This window comes from Platichthys flesus, chromosome 6 (genome assembly GCF_949316205.1).
Source record: "Platichthys flesus chromosome 6, fPlaFle2.1, whole genome shotgun sequence".
Taxonomy (NCBI): Eukaryota; Metazoa; Chordata; class Actinopteri; order Pleuronectiformes; family Pleuronectidae; genus Platichthys; species Platichthys flesus.
Window position 1 is genome coordinate 24,588,820 of NC_084950.1, and position 19,257 is coordinate 24,608,076.

Here is a 19,257-nt window from a genome sequence, read left to right on the forward strand (position 1 = left end):
TGTTTATGGTGACATCCATTGGCAGTTTAGCAAAACCGCAGCTTCTATATTCAGGTATAAAGCTCTATTAGTTTATTTGAATTGCTGACACTGTCAGTGTAGGTAAACCCTGTGGTGTGTTCTTTGGTAAACACAGATCAAATTATTTTAGCTATACAGAAATGAAAAATGTAACTCGACAGCAGGGCTTGAGTTTTACACTCGTGTAGGTTTTCAACGTAAGAAGTGATTCATGTAATGCCAGGTTTAGATTTATTGGCTGATGGTATTTTCAGTCATCTTAAATGAGTCCCTTACACTACACCCTTTGTCCAACTTCTTTTGGATCACTGGATATCACCAACACCCGCCCCCATCCACTCAACAAACACATGCACACACATGGGTTGAGTGTGACAGTTAAGCCTTACAGTTGATCTACAAGACGGTTTCTCTTTAGTTTGTATTATTCCCTGTGTGGAGTATGGCCACTTTTTGGCAGACACATAATGAAATAAGTGCAGATATAAAAGCTAAATGTTGCAATAAATCTGCTGGCATCATGAACGGAACAGAATTGGCATGAGGCTATATATGATAGACTGCACTTTAAACTGCCAAATATAACTGTGCATCTGCTGCAGTAATGATTAAAGGTTATTGTACAAACAAAAGTTTTGTACAGTCATTACTTTTTAAACAGGACCATAGAAGTGATAGCAGTGACAGAAGCAGGCTAATATTTTGGATTTGTCTTAAGCGAAGGTCTGTTTGTCCTTTCTTATCTCACTGTCAAGGAAGGCTGTAAAGTGAAGAAGATATTATAATGTAAAATGAAATGAAAAAGAAGTTTTACATATGGACTGTTCCAGTGGTTTGCATTTTCACGTCACTCAAATATAATCACTTTTGTTTGAATTAATGAAACACTTTCAGCTACATGATCTTTAATAATCTTGCCGCAGTTCACATTGTTTGCCAATTGTTTCAGATTTTGGCCAGCACTGTGCAGGATCCATAAAACAACTTTATCCTTTTCTATACGTCATTAGAGAAACCGTTTCATTTTTAGTTTGAATGTAGCAGCCAATTTCATAATGAAGGAATTTTAGCATTGCATTTTTCCATTAGTCATTGTAATGTGTAGTTGTGGTACGTCTCATTTGCACAAGGATTCATTCGAGGTAAAAACCTGTAAATACATTCACATCTTTAACATAAAGTCTAGTGAAGGTCAGGCGGAAAAAGGAGGCAATGATCATCTCTTAATCGATATGAATTTATTCTTGTTCTTATTCCTCCGCAGCATTACATCCTCGCTTTCGGCGGCATCATTGCAATCCCACTCATCCTGGCTGAGCCTCTGTGCATTAAGGACAACAACGTCGCCAAAAGCCAGCTCATCTCCACCATATTCTTTGTGTCAGGGTTATGTACACTGCTACAGACGGCTGTCGGCACCAGGTAACACCCTTCATGTGAACACCTGTGAGCCTGCAAGTTAAAGGCGTACTTAACAGGTTTCCACACACAAACAAACATGTACAATTTGAACGCTTTCATTTGTGTGGGAACGTTCTTACATATTCCAACCTCCTATGGAATTAACTTTTAATGGTCGGTGTTTGTGTGTGTGTGTGTCTGTGTGTGTGTGTGTGTGTGTGTACACTTGGATGGAGTAAATGCTTAAGAGGTTAAGAGTGTTCTAAAGGTCAAGAAAACAAAAACTACCTTATGTTTCCTGACAGCGTGCCTCGCTCCTGCTCCACTGCTCCCCTCATACTCTGCCTCCTCACAATGGTCTCATGATGGTTTCATAAACGTCATGCATAAACAAAGCATCACTGCGCTCTGCTTGCATCAGCCTGAAGTTCCAGTTTATAGCGCTGAGTTCATGCAGAGTTCAACCATGAGTTGAGCCCCTGCCAGGCTCTTTGTGAATCTCAAGGTGGAAATGATGATTACTGAAATAGTTGTCCTTGATGTTGATTGATTGATTGATGCTCTGCAAAGTTTATTTGACTTAATTTGTGGTTTTCTTAGAGATTTGAAATCTGGGAGCTATTTTGCACTTAGATCAATCTCTATGCAGCTGCCTCCCACACATACAATTCTGTAAGATATATTACAGGGCTCCACACCTACTTTCCTGCCCCTGCTGCACTGCTACAGCAGTGAGCCTGAGCAAATAGTTAATCCTTTAGTTTGAGTTTCCCTCCTACGCAGTTTGGCAAAAGCTTAAAGGGACCAAAATGGGATCCCCGCACACACACTTTGACACTGACTAATAAGTAAGTTAATCTGTAATTTTATTTCATCTTTTAGAGCTGTGGAATGATGTGTTTTTTACAACAAGAGAAGAGGAGGATAAAAAGCTCAAAGACACCGAACCTGTAGTCTGTGAGAAGAGACCATTACAAATTTGACTTCTTCAGCCTTGTTTTGCAGTATGCAGAGACCTGAGATAATTTTGTTCCACTGAACCCTGACCTTTAACCTCTTGGCCTTATTGACTTGCAGGTTACCGATCCTTCAGGGTGGGACCTTCAGTTTCATCACTCCGACCCTGGCCATTCTCGCTCTGCCGAAGTGGCAGTGTCCATCCCCAAACTCCCCAGTTATGGTGTCCATTGACACGCAGAATGGCACCAGGCTCATAGAAGATTCTGATGAGGTCTGGATGTCACGAATGCGTGAGGTATGTAAAATTGTCTCCGAAGGAATCCAATTGGTTATCTTAGTTGTGCTAAGGGACTTAAGGGGAATGATCTGACCAGTGTATCACCTTGATGATTTTATGCCAATTCGATGTTCTTACCAATTTAGGTGATAACATGCCAACATTGCATTGTACTGGACTTAAAAATTGAAATGTATCGCAGTAATGGTTTCATATTGTTCTGTTGTCATGAGCTACAGGTCGAATGTGAGAACAGTTGTACAAATTTGTTATGGTTAAGGGGGTAAGCGGGGCTAGGGTGAAGAAGAAGAAGTAGAAGAAGAAGAAGACGAGGAACCTCTTCTTGCTTCTTCTTGCTTCTTCTTCTTCTTATAAAAATAATAATAAAATCCCAATCATTTAAAAAAGACCATATTATATATATTTGGAATTGTATGACTTCTTTCTATATCATCTGCATCTGCTCTCATAGCTCAATCAAAGAGAGCTCAATCGACTGGTTGAGCCTGCTGGGTCTGTAACACTGTTCACAAACCAATCCGAAGCTTTAACCAGCTGACTTTTGATGACTGAAGTTTATATTTTGTTCTGTCCAGCCGATTACACAAAGGATAAGTAAATGTATAAATGAATACAATTCTAAATATTTCAATAATTGTATAAATAAATGTATAAATCAAATTCTAAATATCGAAATAAATACATAAATGTATAAACAAATACATAAAAAAACATGTAGTCATTTATTTAGGTATTTAATTATTTTATTGTGTATTTATGTATTTATTTATCCTTTTATTAAGGTATTTAAATAATTATTTATGTATTTATATATATTGTTTTGGAAAGCAGCATATGAAGCTGCAACAATGTAATATCGTCAATAATATACAATGGGCTATATATTAATGCCGAAGTCCAAAGCATCGGAATGGAAAAGAATGTTCAGTATGTTTAACTTCAGCCTGCGATGTGAATCCCTATTCTCACCTTTACAGCCTGAAAAATAAGTTTTCATGATACATGATGCCCAGATGAGACGCCAGAAACCCAGCATATTAACTGATCCAAATGTGTGTACCTCCGCCTTGCCATCCACAGATCCAGGGAGCCATCCTGGTGTCGTCTCTGCTGCAGATTGTCCTGGGCTTCTCCGGGCTGGTGGGCCTGGTGCTCAAATATATAGGCCCTCTGGCTATCGCTCCCACCATCAACCTAATCGGCCTGTCGCTGTTCATTGAGGCTGGAAAGAAGTCTGGAGGTCACTGGGGAATAGCTGCTCTGTGAGTAGAGAAAACATGCAAAGGAATAATGTCATGTAACAATCATAACCATACATATGTGCTACAATGTATCGGCAAATTCAAGACTTCTTGGAATTGAGATTAGTTAAATAGGGCAGTTAATTAAATGAGACAGTAAGACGACATCGTAGAGATTTCCATCAGGAATGTTTATAAAAAAAAGGAAGAAGAATAAAATGACTAACTCCTTCTCTGCATAAAGGGGGCAGTCAGTATCTCCAAGACTTAGAGCACCATTCTTTCAAACCTCTTCTGTTACCCCCATTATAAAGAATAATTATGACTTTATGTATTTCAGTTACATATTTGATTTAAATACAACTTAATGTTCAGTGTAAAGGGTCAAATTTAATGAAGTGTTTTCTATCACTGATCATTTCTATCATCATCACAGAATTGTTGTCACATTATTTCATCGTTAATTTATGATATTGATCAATAGATGGATAGAATAGTCTAAATAGTCTGAATCTACTGTGCTGTGATGTTAATTTATCCTATGACCTCATGACATTAAGAAAGATGATGCAATAATGAGCCTTGATTGGTTTGACAAGATTACTGTGGATGCATGTGAGCATAGCAACATAAAGGACTACAGACGCATTAATGTAAGGTACAGCTATGGGAAATGCATTACATTCAAAGAAAAAGTCCTTCCAAACCAAAATTTAATCTAATTATCATGTGTCTGCAGCCAAAAGTTTATATTCATTCAGTATTTATTTTCAGACCCATGGCTCCTTTATGAAAGAAATGATGTTCACTATCTTAATTCACTCAATCTTCTCAGCTGCTGCCACTGTAAATCACTTCTCCACATTACCTTTCCTCTTTTTTACCTCTGCCCCTGCCCCTGTCCAGCACAATGTAATCTGTCATCATTTCCACGCTACTGTCTGCAGATAATGCAGACTAAAGCCATTACATAGAGTGATCCTTGTGGTTTTTAAAAGGTTCAGCACATTCACCTCCTGGTGCCGTATATGGATGGTAATCTGTCATATCCCTCTTAGCCCCAGTCCCTTACTCCCCCACAGCAGTCTCTATGCAGGTTATCCAGCAATTTACATGAGCACAGACACAGATCCCATGGTTGTAATTCAACTTATCCACTAAAAACACTAGAAACTATGCCAGTCTATCATAAGACGCAGTGTGGTGCAAAATGAAGAAGACTTTTTCTAAAACATGATCAATTTGAAGAGCGAAACATTATTTTGAGTGATATCTTTAAATACACTCTCATTGACAATTTATCAGAAATTTATACTATACTATTTATACTACATGCTCCCTGGCTGTGTCCTGGTCTTACAGTTGGTCTACAAGACCAGGACACAGCCAGGGAGAAAAATTTGATTTTTCAGTTGTTTTTTTTCAGACCTGTGACTAATTTATAATTTTAATTTTATACATCCAACCAGATGTTTAGACTGACTGTGCGGTAATCTGGAACGGTGTTTCGGCTACGCTTTAAATGTTTAAATCCGATTTGCTCGTTAAGTGAGACGCAATGCTGCTGAGCGACACAAAAGAGTGTTTCATGCACAGCATGGAATTCCATCCAGTGACAGGCAACTGTGAGGGCAAGTGTCCATTAGAGTTTGCTCTGGTAGTAAAGCACTGGAAGAGAGCTGGAAGGGGCGCTGCATCCCAGTGCTTTAAGTAAAAACGCTGCACATTGATTTTGCTTCGTAACAATCATCAGGAACATTCACAAAAGACATTATTTTGTCATTAATGTTTCTTTCTGACCTATCCCCCAACTGAAGCTGGAGAGACACGGCCAGGACAAGCTTCTCCTTTGGTTATCAAAATGGCAAGTCTGATTGGTTGACTGAAAAATAAGCTCCAGTGATGACACCAATGCCTTTATGAAGAGCTCAGACCAGCTGCCCAAAAAAGAGGAAGCGCCCTGATTAAAGCTTTTTTTCTAGGCGGTTATTTGCTCTCTATCCTTTTTGGGATTACCAGAAAAATCAGTATAAAATACACCCTCTCAATGTTAACTGCTCATAAATCTTTCAATGATGACAAGTATCAAATGGGCATGTTTGCTGTGCAAATGATATGTCTCCCTTTGTTTTGACTTCCCCTAATCTTGTGATGGAACTAAATATGTCATGCTTAAGCACAATTAGACTATAAGCGCAGAGTGAGGGCAAGGCCTTGGGAGAAACCTCACATTTGTTCTTGTCTTTTGTTTTCCCACAGCACCGTCTGCCTGATCCTCCTTTTCTCCCAATATCTCAGCAAAGTCGATGTCCCAATGATTGCATACAAGGATAAGAAGTGGAAGGTTTTCCAGTATCCGCTGTTCAAGCTCTTTTCGGTGAGTTGCCAACAAGTAATTCACACATCGTTTCATATTCCAGACAAAATCTTTGTTTCAGCTTCTTTGGGCTATAAAACAGTTTATAACCCCCTTGTTTTGTTTCAAAACTATAAAGTTTAATGAAAAGCACAGTGCAGAAATCATCCAGTATTAAGCAAGAGTCTGACACTCCTTTGCAACACTAGATTTCCGCAGTGATAATCTTCACCTGAAGTTCACAAAGGTCTGCTTGTGGATTGCATATCTTGCAAATGGTTCATCGACTTCACATTTTGGTGTTCACATGTCTCAAGTGAATTCCCTATGAATGTGCAGTGCTGGGTTTGGACATGTAATACACTCAATATTAATTAAATTGAATAAACACATATGAACAGTAATTAAGCAAATTCAGTTTTCTTTAATTCAAAACAGTAACAATAAAATATTTTTAAGAAAAGTGTCAGTATATCGTAGAACAATTTGAGGAGGATTCACTAATGAAAAGGAATAATTCTGAAGAAGGTCCAGAGCCTCAACACAAGCCAAGACAACAGAATTATCCAAATATACTGGTCTAGAACTGACACCACATAAAAATGTCAAAATTAAAGATAACATTTTGGAAAAAGACAAGGTGAGTGGCAGAATTAAATCAGAGTCTGGTATGATGTGAAGGTTTTCAGTCTTGTGTCTGTGCCTTAATTCACAGAACAAAAAAAGTTGCTTTCAACTTGATGTATATATACAGTAAAAACCACGGTGTAGTCACCCTTGATCCACAGACTCAACAGGGACCAAAACAATTTGTTCTAAAAAAATATATTCTGTGAGTTTAGTATTATTTTTTCTGTCTGTGTAGGGAATGTATACAGAGCTTTCTTTACAGCAGTCATTTTGACATGAAACAGTAGCTAACCACATGTGTTACCTGCCATATTAATTAAACCTCTGTACCGAAATAGAACAGATTAAGGTGATGTCTAACACGTTTGTCAAACTGCTAGTTATTATCAAAAGGACTGCTGTGCTAAAGATCTATATACTGGGACGTTAGTTCAGTTTATTAAGAACACCTAGCTCAAGCTAAGGCAATTTAATGCCATAGCCTACCACAGACGTCCTTCAATAAATCCTTAATTTAACTTCATTAAAGGTTCAAAGGCCATTGTGTGTGTGTGGAGCTTCCGGGGAAACAAGAAAAAAATATTAATTTTATGGGGGATTTCCTATCTATTAAGTCTTTCAATTAAGACTCTTTAAAATGTATTAATTATTTTAACACGTTTCCACTGTAGGGCATCCAGAAGAATTTTGGCATAAAAAAGACAGTAAAAGATAGTAGGGTAAAATATGACCAGATTATGGCTGTGGATTTATATCAAACCAACAATACATTTAGCTGAATATTTGTCATTCTGTGTTATTTCACTTGCTCACTGAGTGCAAGGGTGGTGCTATATCTTCTGGAGGCATTGTCATTTTAACCATTCCATCAAATGGGTCCCCTTGAATACTTTGAGCCCGTTAGTGGAACTAAAGTATAAAACATACCTAAATTGTTCATGTGTTGTAGGATCATAGGACACTCGGGAAGCTGAGGTTACATTTGGTCCTGGTAGCCCTTCGAAGTAGATTGAGCTAATTCCGTAAATTTGTGCCTACTAACATGACCCCAAAATTCATGATGCATAAAAAACACTATACACACACAAACATACAGTATATATATTAAGTTGCCAGTTCAAATCGGCTTTTCACATTAATAGTGGCACTTAGTGGCCACATCCAGACACATGCCCATGAAGTGTTCGATACCGGGGCCAGTCGAGTTCTATTCTTCCTAAATGTATTCCCTGATGAAGGTGGCAGAGAACACTGTCTAACGTGATGGTTATATCATATGTGCTGTGAGCTTCCAAGGACAGTACTTTTAGAAGGAAGCAGAGAGAAATAATTTTGTTTAAACGTATTGGTTTAATTAAAATAGAAAAAAAACAACAACAAAACAAAATTTAATTGATAACCTGAGGTTTTATTAGCTCTTAAAAAATAACCATTATCTTTAAATTTCTTCTCTTTCAAGGACAAATTCAATTATGTTTCTAATTAGCCTGGGGAGGAACCAGATGGCTATGCATAGCTCAAGGTTTTATTTGTGATGCCCTGCTCGAGTCATTAGGGGTGGGGAAAAATGCATATAAATGTATGAAATAATGAACGTACAAACGTATGAAAAGCAGGATTTAATCATTTTAGTTTTTTCTTCAGGGGTTATTTCCCGGCCTCTGTTTGATTTGAGCAAACACAATTACAGTCTAAGTCTTAAGAGGGATAATGTGTCCAATCCCTCACCTACAACGGTCTTGTGATTACAGTCACCACCTCTTAGGTAGAGATCTCCTGTGGTGACGGACCAACACAGGAAGTGTGTTTTTAACCTGTATTAAACTAAGGATGGATTTAGATTAAGCACACACGCTCTCTTATTACCATCCCACCTGCTCCATATTCATACACTTACATGCCTGGTCAGTGTGAGTACAAACATTTTGTTCACATCCAAAAAGACAAATTAAGGGTTGTACGTTATTCACACTGTGACAAATGTTAAGTAGGTTTTTCACTGAAGATTTTTTTGTAGCTTGACCTATTTTCCCGATCAATAAACAGCACAGTAAATATTATTTTCCTCTTCAACAACAGCCAAAATAAATAAGGCATGTGGTTTTGAAGCTCTCTGGATGTTGACTCTGTTAAGACGGTGAGGATAGAGAACAGTGACATTAAAGACATGCTGACTCAATACATGAAGCTTTAAAAGAACAACAGAACTGATACGACTGACGACAGAGGCCCCTCAGGTGAACTACCGGGGTCTGAGTCATGTTTGACTTCAGGGTTCTGTCTCTGAAATACTTCATGAATGGCAGGTCAACACATTTGAGCAGAGTGACTCACATGTTGTGCAATCTAGCAAAACCCCAAGGGCCATCCAAAAGAAAAAAAAATCTTCACTGCTCTGCACAAATTCGACATGAAAGGACAATAATGCATGTATGCATGTAAACAGTGCGTCAGCTCTTATTACATTGAATGTGTAATTTTAAATATTTTAAATTAAGTACAGTAAATAGGAGTGTAAATATTGCTTTTTTTACTTCATCAAAATCTATTTTATTTGTATAGCACCACAATATTATAGAGAAACCTTAAAGTTCCCACAATGAGCAATCATTTTAGAGACTGTGTAGAAAGAAAAAAAAAAAACTTTTACTGGAGGTACTCCAGAACATAATCATTATCACAATGATGCTACTGAAGTTACTTACCCATCAGCTGTGGTTCTCAGTAGCTTAAAGGTCTTTAGTCTGTTCCTCACCAGATGTTGCACCAGAGATGTTCAAGAAAGACATTTATAATAATGATCGTGTGTATGATTGATGAATTGATTGAAATACGATGTTCTCTGTCTCTCATAAATTATAGGCTTTGTTTGGAATGTGTGGCAGTTGGCTGGTCTGCTTCTTACTGACCATCTTTGACGTCCTGCCTTCAAAGTCGAATGAGTATGGCTATTCAGCCAGGACCGACATCAGCCTGGACGCTGTAGCAAACTCCCCCTGGTTCCATGTACCTTACCCTGGTACGTAAATCATCACATCATATATGTATCATATCATATCATATCTACTACTACCATTACTTCTTTTCTAATATTGTTATTCACATGAGTGAGTGTGTGGTCCAGGTTTTAGTCCCGGTTTGTCTGTCACATTATGTGAGCTTGTCTTCCTTAAGGGGGCAAAAAGAAAGTCATAGTAAAGTAAATCATACATAGACGTATTTTAAGGTTAGGTTAAGGTCATGGTAAGGGTTAATTTTAGGAAAGTAGTAAGGTTAGAGTATGTCAACATAATGTTGTATTGTGTTAGGTCATTTGAAACTGACGAGTGAAGTGCGCCCTACAGTTTATTCTCCTCTCAGTCTTTTAGACACTCCTTAATATACCCTTTGACACGCATCCAACAAAAACACAGAGGACTTTCTAGCTGCCTAGCTGTCTAGCTGATGATTGCACAACCGCTCTTTAATGATCTGCCAACATGTCATCAAATCTGTCGGTGAAAATGAAAATGATCGTCATTTGTGTCAACTGCTTAAAGTATATCTTATATGTGTCAATGTTGATGTCCATGACTTAACAACAAAAACAAGCTGTTGAAAGAACATGTCCTGCTGTATATCATAATTATCATTTTAGCGCTTCAGTGTTTTCATCTTATCACGCGATATATGTATATGTGGAGCTTAGAAAATCCATTTTGGGGTCTGCTTGACAAACTGAACTGTGAATGGTAAAGCCATGCAGTTTTGAAGCTTTTTGATTATTTGCACAGCATGGGACTTACTGTTTGCAGATGGCACATTCACTCTGACCCTTTACTCCACATTTGAGTCTACCATGATTACAGCAACAACTGTGCCAATAAAATAACACTTTCATATGTGAGCAGCCCCAACGCAGTTCTTAACAAGGAAGGAATTATCTGCACGCAATGTTTTTGGCACGGCAAGGTATTATTCAGCTCGTATTAATGGATATTTACAACAACAGTGCCAACAATAATACTTAAGCTGACTTGACAGTGATCATGCAGACATTGACACTGACAGAGGATCTTAAATAAGCTTATATGGGATTTTGAAGTATAATCAACTGCCTTATCGGGAACAAGCTGAAGCATCCACATCACAGGCCACAACCTTACAAAGAAATCTAATTGCTTCTCTGTAGATTTTCATTGTATTACTGACATTTGAGGAGGGTTTCATGGATTTGAATGATATGGACACATGTCATAATTTTCATGTCTGACTTGATGCATTCTGTGTGGCCACACATGTTTCTGCATGTCTTTGAAAGGTTATAATCTTTGCATCAGAAGAATATCTGCATCATAAACCCGGTGACATCAATACGCTTTAAGGATACTATTAAGTTCAACGTTTGACACCTGCACCAGTGGATGCCTGTTTTCAAGTACACACTAGTACTGTTTTCTTAACAGCTTAAGGGGGAATAGTTTGTGCAGTGGCATGCATTAAAAACGATCAAAACCAAGGCAAAAACATCATCATGTCTACATTACACATTATAATTGTAAATTACGACATACTTCAACAAATATATTTTTAGACGAAACCACAAATATTACTACATAGGACAGGATAAGGTATATATATTACACAATATTCACAGGGAAGTGCCTGGGGATATTATCATACTACATTTGGAATAGGAATATCTTTGGGAGGAAAGGACGACGACTTTGTGTCTTGATGAAAGGAACAGCAATGGGTGGGGATGAGTGCTGCTTTTACAAGTGCCTATGGGGTTTTAAATGGAACTCAGCAATATTATCATTTATTATGTTTTGGGATGGGTATTCAAGTACTTGGACATTTTTTTGCACTTTACAAAGACGGAAGTGTATATGTCAAAAAAGACAAGATGTAAAAAGTCTGATACAAATCAATTTAACTTGTGAATTCTGATTCTGCAGTATTGGTTTGTTTAAAAACAGTAAAACCCATTTTTCATTTTGATTGTTGATTGTATTACAACCTACAAAAGTGTTCAGACTTGTGCAGGGTCTGTGTTAGGTAAAACAGCAACCTCTGTCACACATTCAACTGTTGAGTAACTTACAAAATAAATACATTTCATCAGAAGTCTGTCCAACATTTTTGTAGATCTGTGGATGTATGTAAAGTAAAGTTTCCCAATTCTGTACCCACAGGTCAATGGGGTATGCCAACAGTAAGTGTGTCTTCAGTGCTGGGTATGATGGCAGGCGTCTTGGCATCTACCATGGAATCAATTGGTGACTACTACGCTTGCGCTCGCTTGTCCGGTGCCCCTCCACCACCTACTCACGCCATTAACCGAGGTATTGCTGTAGAGGGCATCGGCTGCATCCTGGCTGCACTTTGGGGAACTGGAAACGGCACCACCTCCTATAGCCAGAACATCGCTGCACTAGGCATTACCAAGGTAGAACTCATGTTAATCTCATATCGTATTTAAGGTCTCTTTGAAGCTGGAAACAATTGATATTTTTGTCCACTTAGGGGGAAGGAGAATTCTGTGGAATGGTGGTGTTGATATACAATTTTCAACAGTTTGCTATGTCTACATCAAATCAACAGTAACATTTAATTGGACCAGCTATCAGCTTGCTTTCTCTGGAATTGAGTGTAAGCAGGTATCGTGCAATGGTTTTATCAGATCACTATTTTGGAAAACAGGTTCCAGTGAATGGGTCTGATGAAAACAGAAAGATTGAACCATAACATAAATAGTAGGATAATATTTATCCTGCATGGGTTTGTCTTCATGAACATCACTTTTAACAGTGCTTTTTTTTGTAGATACTGCTTTAATAATTGACTTATTTTTTCCCAGCAGATTGATTTGGAAACATTCTGGCAGTAAGCCTTGGAGGCATATCTCTTTCTGGCAGTCCACTAGCCCACCAGGATTTGTCCTGGAATGCCCAACTTTGTCTTGAATCTGCAGTTGTCTTGATGTTCACAGAAGCACATGTATATTGTCAGCTTATGCTTTTCATTCTTTCAATGGCATGACTGCTTTTTAGACGCACACTTGTCTCATCATGCCTCAGTCAGTGAGGCACAAAAATGTCAGAGTATTCTAAAGGGTAACTGCCCTTTGGCACTTCCCCTTGGAAGAATTCCTACTTCTGCTTTAGAAGTTGTGCATTTAAATGAAAAGTTAAGTATACTTTAGTGACATCAGCCTTAAATGAGCCTAGAGCCGAGGTGGGGAACATCCAGCAACTGAGTCATTTAGGGCCCCCTTGAGATTCAGATCATAGTAAACACCTACATAGCAGTTGTCACTTGTCATGACTGCCAAGAAAAGCAAATTATATGCACAATGTTATGTGTTGCAATAGAAAATTACTATAATTATTTCACTGATATGCAAGACAGTGTGCATGCATATAAACTAAAAGAGTAACAAGGAATAATTCTCTTGGATAAAGTTACCAATCTTCAACAGAGTTTAGGTGTCCAACAAACAACTTTCACTAGACTGCATTTTGACAGGCACAATGTTACACAGGCAAGATTTTCATTCAGCAAGCCGATAGCTTAAAAGATATGTTGCACCCAGGAAGAGAAGCGGAGGTTCTGTACAGCTTTTCTGATAATATTAATAAATAATTGTAACTAACCAAATCCCAAGAAATAGCCCTGATAGTCCCCACTGCTAGGCGGAGATCCAGATGTAATAATGCTGACTCCTTACAAACTATGACTGTTATGCTCACTAAACATTCTAGTAATATGAGGATTTCAATCAACATCGCATTTTTCACATCTACTAATGAAAACTAGTACTTGGCAAGTGTTATACAGCAAAAACTGAAACTGTGAAAGTGTAGTTAGACCATACATCTACTTCAGCAAACCTGTATGCCAGCCACATAGGCAGAAAATATGCTTTAAGTACACTGGACTTAACATCATTAAATATCAGGTCTATGATTACTATACTTATCAGGATTTTAGGTTTTTAACTGAAACTTTATTAAACAACATCAAGGAAATGAGGTGGGGTGGCCACTTTATTCCACTGCAAATTGTTGACATAAGGAATTTTTGGCTTTTCTGAAAATGCTGCACCTAAGTTGAGATCCTTCCGTCTACATGTCCATAATAGAAAATAATTAGCTAAACCACTGTTTGCCATGTGTATTGATTTTAGCTCATCTTGAATTGCTTTAGACTTAGTTTCAACAAACAATATACGGCAATATTTAAGACCTACAGTAATTATTTGCCAAGGTATGAACATGTCTGATGTTACGGTGAAAGCTCTTAACACAGACTTTTTACATCCACACCTGCTCTGCCAACAAGGTATTTCAATTGACTTTAGTTCAACAGCTGCCATTGCCCAGGTGAAGATCAAAAGTTGCCGCAGGCCTCTACAAACTACTCTACTTAACTTGGCACATTGTTATTCCTAAAATTAAATTTGATGAAAGTGCGGTCTTAAGGTGCATCGCATTTCTCTGCCTTTTATCTTACGCTTCCTCTACAGTACAGTTTACCAAATTCACCAAAGACCTGGGTTAACAAATTTTCCTTGATCCGATATATTTGAGGAAAAAAAACAACATTGCTTTGACAGTTTATTATACTTTAAACTGCAAGAATTTTAACCACCTGGTCAGAGCAGCTATCAAAACTGGAAGATGGTCCTGACACCTCCAGTCCACATGTGAGAATTCTACTGTATCTTGTTCAATTATTGACTCTTTTCAAAAACCCATGCTGGCAAAACTGAAAAAAAAAAAGAATTCTCCCAACAGTGTTGGTGACAAAAACGACATTTGGATGAAAGTACACCAGTGACCAATGCGTCACATAAAAGTGAATATGGATAAAATGTCTTGTAATCTCCTGGTGAACACTAATACTGCTGACAGACGGACTTTGTATTCATTTAATTGATATGTCAGTTTGATATACACAAGCCCATTTAAAATGACAGCCTGTCTTTGAGTAAAAACAGATCCCACCTCAGGTAAAAGCCAAAGTCTGTGGTGAAAGGTTTATGGACTCGTTTATGGAATTATTTTGCGAAAGCGTTTTCTTTGTTGCCAATTGTCTATGTCTAAATCACAGGGATCACAAACATGATAGCGTGCCATTCATAGCTTTTTGCCCATGCATCAACCTGATGAAAAATAGATAAAACAGACATTGCAACAATGATTAAATTAAACCATCTTGTCCCTGTGCTCTTTTTATGCCAGGTTGGCAGCAGACTGGTTCTCCAGACGACTGGTATTCTCATGATCATCCTGGGAATCTTTGGGAAATTTGGAGCAGTTTTTATCACCATCCCAGATCCGGTCATTGGAGGCATGTTCCTCGTAATGTTTGGAATGATTGCAGCTGTGGGGATATCCAACCTTCAGGTAAATGCATCTCAATTCTTAAACATATTCAATACATTACATCCTATTTTTTTCACAGTATCATATTTAATTTGGCACACACTTCTAAAGCACCTGCTGTATGGCGTAATGAGACAGCTGCTCCACGTAAAATCAAGACCCTGTGACACAAAACATAACTAGCCGAAAAGGTCATTCAATCAAATTTTATATGTATAGTCAATATTCACAAATCACAATTTGTCTCACAGGGCTTTAACAAGGTGCAACATCCTCTGCCCTTAAGCCTCAACAAGTGTGAGGAAAAACATAAAACCACAGAGAGCCACATCTGAGGGATCCCTCTGCCAGGACGGAGAGAAGTGCAATAGATGACACGTTTAATGGACAACATCAGCAAAATATCAGTATTTACAACATTTATTAAAAGAAACACTTCTAACCTAATGGAAAGTAAATTAATTGAAGAGTTATTGTCAGTAATGGTATGTATGTGAGTGTCACCTTGATCACGATCCACCTCCACTATCCACTATCAGCTGCAAACACTATCCAGGATCCGCCATCACAATCTCTGATTTGCGATCCACCATCACAATGCAAGATGTGGCCCCAGCTGCAGGCCTGGATTGGGTAACGATTAGGCACAAGGACTCTGGGGAAGAGGTCAAGTCAGTTACATGTATTGATGAGATATTAAAGTGAGAAAGAGGTAGACGCCGGAAAGAGAAGCACCATGTGTCATGTATCCCCTGACATTCTAGACCTGTAGCAGCATAAGAGCAAGTCCAAGACAAGACTGGACCGGCCCTAGCCATAAGCTTTATCGAAATGGAAGGTTTTAAGCCTACTCTTAAACGTGCAGATGGAGTCTGCCTTCCGAGCTGAAAGTGGAAGCAAATTCCACAGGAGAGGAGCTGAAAGCACTGGCTCCTACTCTATATCTAGATAAGGTCCTATCAGCTCTTTGAGGTATAATGGCGCCATATTATTAAGGGGCCTTGAAGGTCGGGAGGAGATTTTTAAATTCTATTCCAGATTTAGACAGAAGCCAGTTTAGTGAAGCTAACACAGGAGAAATGTGCTCTCTTTACCCGGTTCCTGTCAGGACACGTGCTGCAGCATTTTGGACAAGCTGCAGAGTCTTTCAAGACTTCCTGCTTGAGCCTAATATGGAATTACAATCATCAAGTCTGGATCTAACCAAGGCATGGACACATTTTTCTGCATCCTCTTGAGACAGGACATGTCAGATTTTTGAGATTTTACTTGAGTGAAACAAGAATGTTCTAGAAATGTGTCTTAAGATAGATAGATAGATAGATAGATACTTTATTAATTTAAGGTCATCCAGTAGCTTTTATACTTATACACCTCACCGACATACATACACAAATCACATATACATGGGGAGAACATATTACAGATACATGAATGGGTCTGACCTTATGGTACAGAATGCAATGATTGTGTCAGTGTCCAGTAGGAAAGTGTTCTTGTGCTGCTGGAGTGGATAGTACAAACAAATATATATATAAGTTTATACGAATATGTAAGTGGTAAAGTCTGTGCATGGGGCTAGTATAGCCAGTAAAGGGATGGACAGTGGGTTGGTATATAATGAGATGAGATGAGAAGAGTAGAGAAGAGAAGGGGAGGGCAGACTGAGGTAGACTCATGCAGGGAAGATCATTCATGCATTTACAGCTATATGCAGATAAATGCAGATATATTCAAAAGTCGATAGCCATGGTCAATGTGTTTGGTTGACCTTCAGGCAACCAAAGATTGCTCAAACGTGTAGTGGAAAAATAACTAAGCGTTAACCTATTTTGTAGTTGTAAAGTAAGTCTTTTCATACAGCTGCTTTATCTCCCAAGGAAACATATATAAATCAGTTTTCTGTGTTTTGATTACTCTCTCAAACTGGACCTACAAAACCAGTCTTAACTGGCTCAGACACACAGCCTTAGTTCTCCTATATAATATCCTTGCATTTGACTGTACTGCATCTTCACTCTGAGATCACTGTGACTCTCCGTGTTGAACCTTTCTTCAGAAAGCCCCTATTAAAATACACAGACAAATTTGGTGTTCCTGACTCTTGTATTTCCAGATTTCCATCACAAACCTAATTGGTCAAACTAGAGACAGAAACCAGAAGGCTTCCAGCCCCCAAAACCATGTGCCTCCCAAATAGCTTCTACATATTCACACGTAGAATAAGTTTAGAGAGTATGTTAGGTCACTGGCACTGAACCTGTGACCAACATACAAGATAAAACTGATAATTCTTATATGGATCAGGTAATGAAAAGAAACTTTATGGGTTAGGGTTAGGGTGCGTCTCAAATTAATCAGTAAATTCATTAAAAGAACAAAGCAAAACGACAAACTGAAGTATCAAGAGTACTCAGCAGTGGACTCTACACAATTAAAAGCTGCATGTAAAATACCATACAATTACTCTAACTGCATATCTTTTTAGCAGGCCAGTTACTTCCCCTTAAGAGTCCCTGTCTTTGATACATCTGTGAGTGGGGATATACTTTAAGTGTGAGTGTGGATGGGAAACAGTCCAAGCAACAAGATTAGCTTGGGTCAACTGTAACCCTCTTTCCTGGTACGACATGTTTCAATGTGATTAATGCAGGATGTGTTGAGGCAGGTATTAACAGCTGTTGCCAATTAAAACCAACCACAACCGATTTCTTTGAAATTATTCTCTTTAGAAGATTAGATACAATTTCCTGTTCACAAAACGACATTACTACCATCATATTTGATCATACATAGAGTAAGCGTGCCAGTATATAATCTTTTACTAAATTAATGTCAAAGCATCAAGCCTCCAAAAACATTTTTCCTCGACAGACACAAAAGGTCATCAAAGCACAAATCAGAAAAGATTTGATGAAGACTGTAAGGGACCGAGCAGGAAGACCAGAGAGCCACAGAGTTTCTTTGAACAAAAAAAGTGTGTTTTTAATTAAGTTCCCATTACCAAAAAGTAAAAAGAAAATCTCACAACCGGTAAAAGGCAAATTATCCTCCAGCAGCCGCTGGCGACCAGTTGACAGCATCACCACAAAAAAAATCAGCACCCCTCGACTGAGAGATGGGAACATATATGGTGGCTGGTCAAGCCACTCAAAACAAAGAGGGGGATACACATAGACATGCTAACGCTCAAAACAAACTACCGCCACAACATAACATCCCCGTATTAGACCATACCATATTAACTAAGGAAAATGAATTAAATAGAAATAGAAAGCAATAATTAAAGATTTAACAATTACAAATAGAGATAAGGCAACAGACATGGTGCAGTCCAATTAGGACTCACAGCCATTTAAGGTGGTCTGCTGCAGCTGGGCCTCCTTTTGCTGAACGGCCAGATGACTCCAGAAACAAGGCCCCAGGAACTGGTAACTCAAAGAAAACTTAATTAATTATCACAGAAAGAAAATATTTAACAAATAAAAGTATGTTGTATGAAATCAAAATGTGTCAAGTTATTTGTGGGTGCGTGTGCAAAAACAAACAACTAAGAAAACTAGAAATCAAGAAGTTACCATCATGTTTTGGAATGTCAGTGTGTGGTTGCTGGTGCGGCCATCACAAAGACATAAAATATTGCCACTTAATAAACTTAAAAATGTCCCCTCAAAAGAAGTGAGAAGTGATACCTGTTATCTATTTACAGTTCGACAACCATGTCAACCCTCCACCTTAATTTTGCAGGATTATGGTCATTCATTGTAATGGGCCTGGAAATATCTTCTCCAGCGGAATGAATCATATGAAGCTAATTCATATACTCCCATTCTGGTCTGTACTGACCTCCCATGACTGAATACATGTGAATCCTCCACCAAAATAAAATTCAGGCCTTTTTTTGGGAATTCAAGATTATTTCTAATCACATTTCAGTCAAATTTGGTAGCCAGCTGACACAGACCAACAAAATAATGG

The 19,257-nt window shown here is 38.3% G+C and overlaps 1 protein-coding gene across 1 annotated transcript in view; it reads left to right on the forward strand.

The window, feature by feature from the left end:
• Positions 1-19,257, forward strand: part of si:dkey-106n21.1 (solute carrier family 23 member 2) — a 32,080-nt gene that overhangs the window by 4,843 nt on the left and 7,980 nt on the right. The window contains exons 2-8 of the mRNA XM_062389034.1: positions 1,286-1,443; positions 2,500-2,677; positions 3,761-3,942; positions 6,181-6,298; positions 9,770-9,926; positions 12,085-12,338; positions 15,136-15,300. Coding sequence (XP_062245018.1) covers positions 1,286-1,443; positions 2,500-2,677; positions 3,761-3,942; positions 6,181-6,298; positions 9,770-9,926; positions 12,085-12,338; positions 15,136-15,300 — 1,212 coding nt within the window. The remainder of the gene's footprint in view (positions 1-1,285; positions 1,444-2,499; positions 2,678-3,760; positions 3,943-6,180; positions 6,299-9,769; positions 9,927-12,084; positions 12,339-15,135; positions 15,301-19,257) is intronic.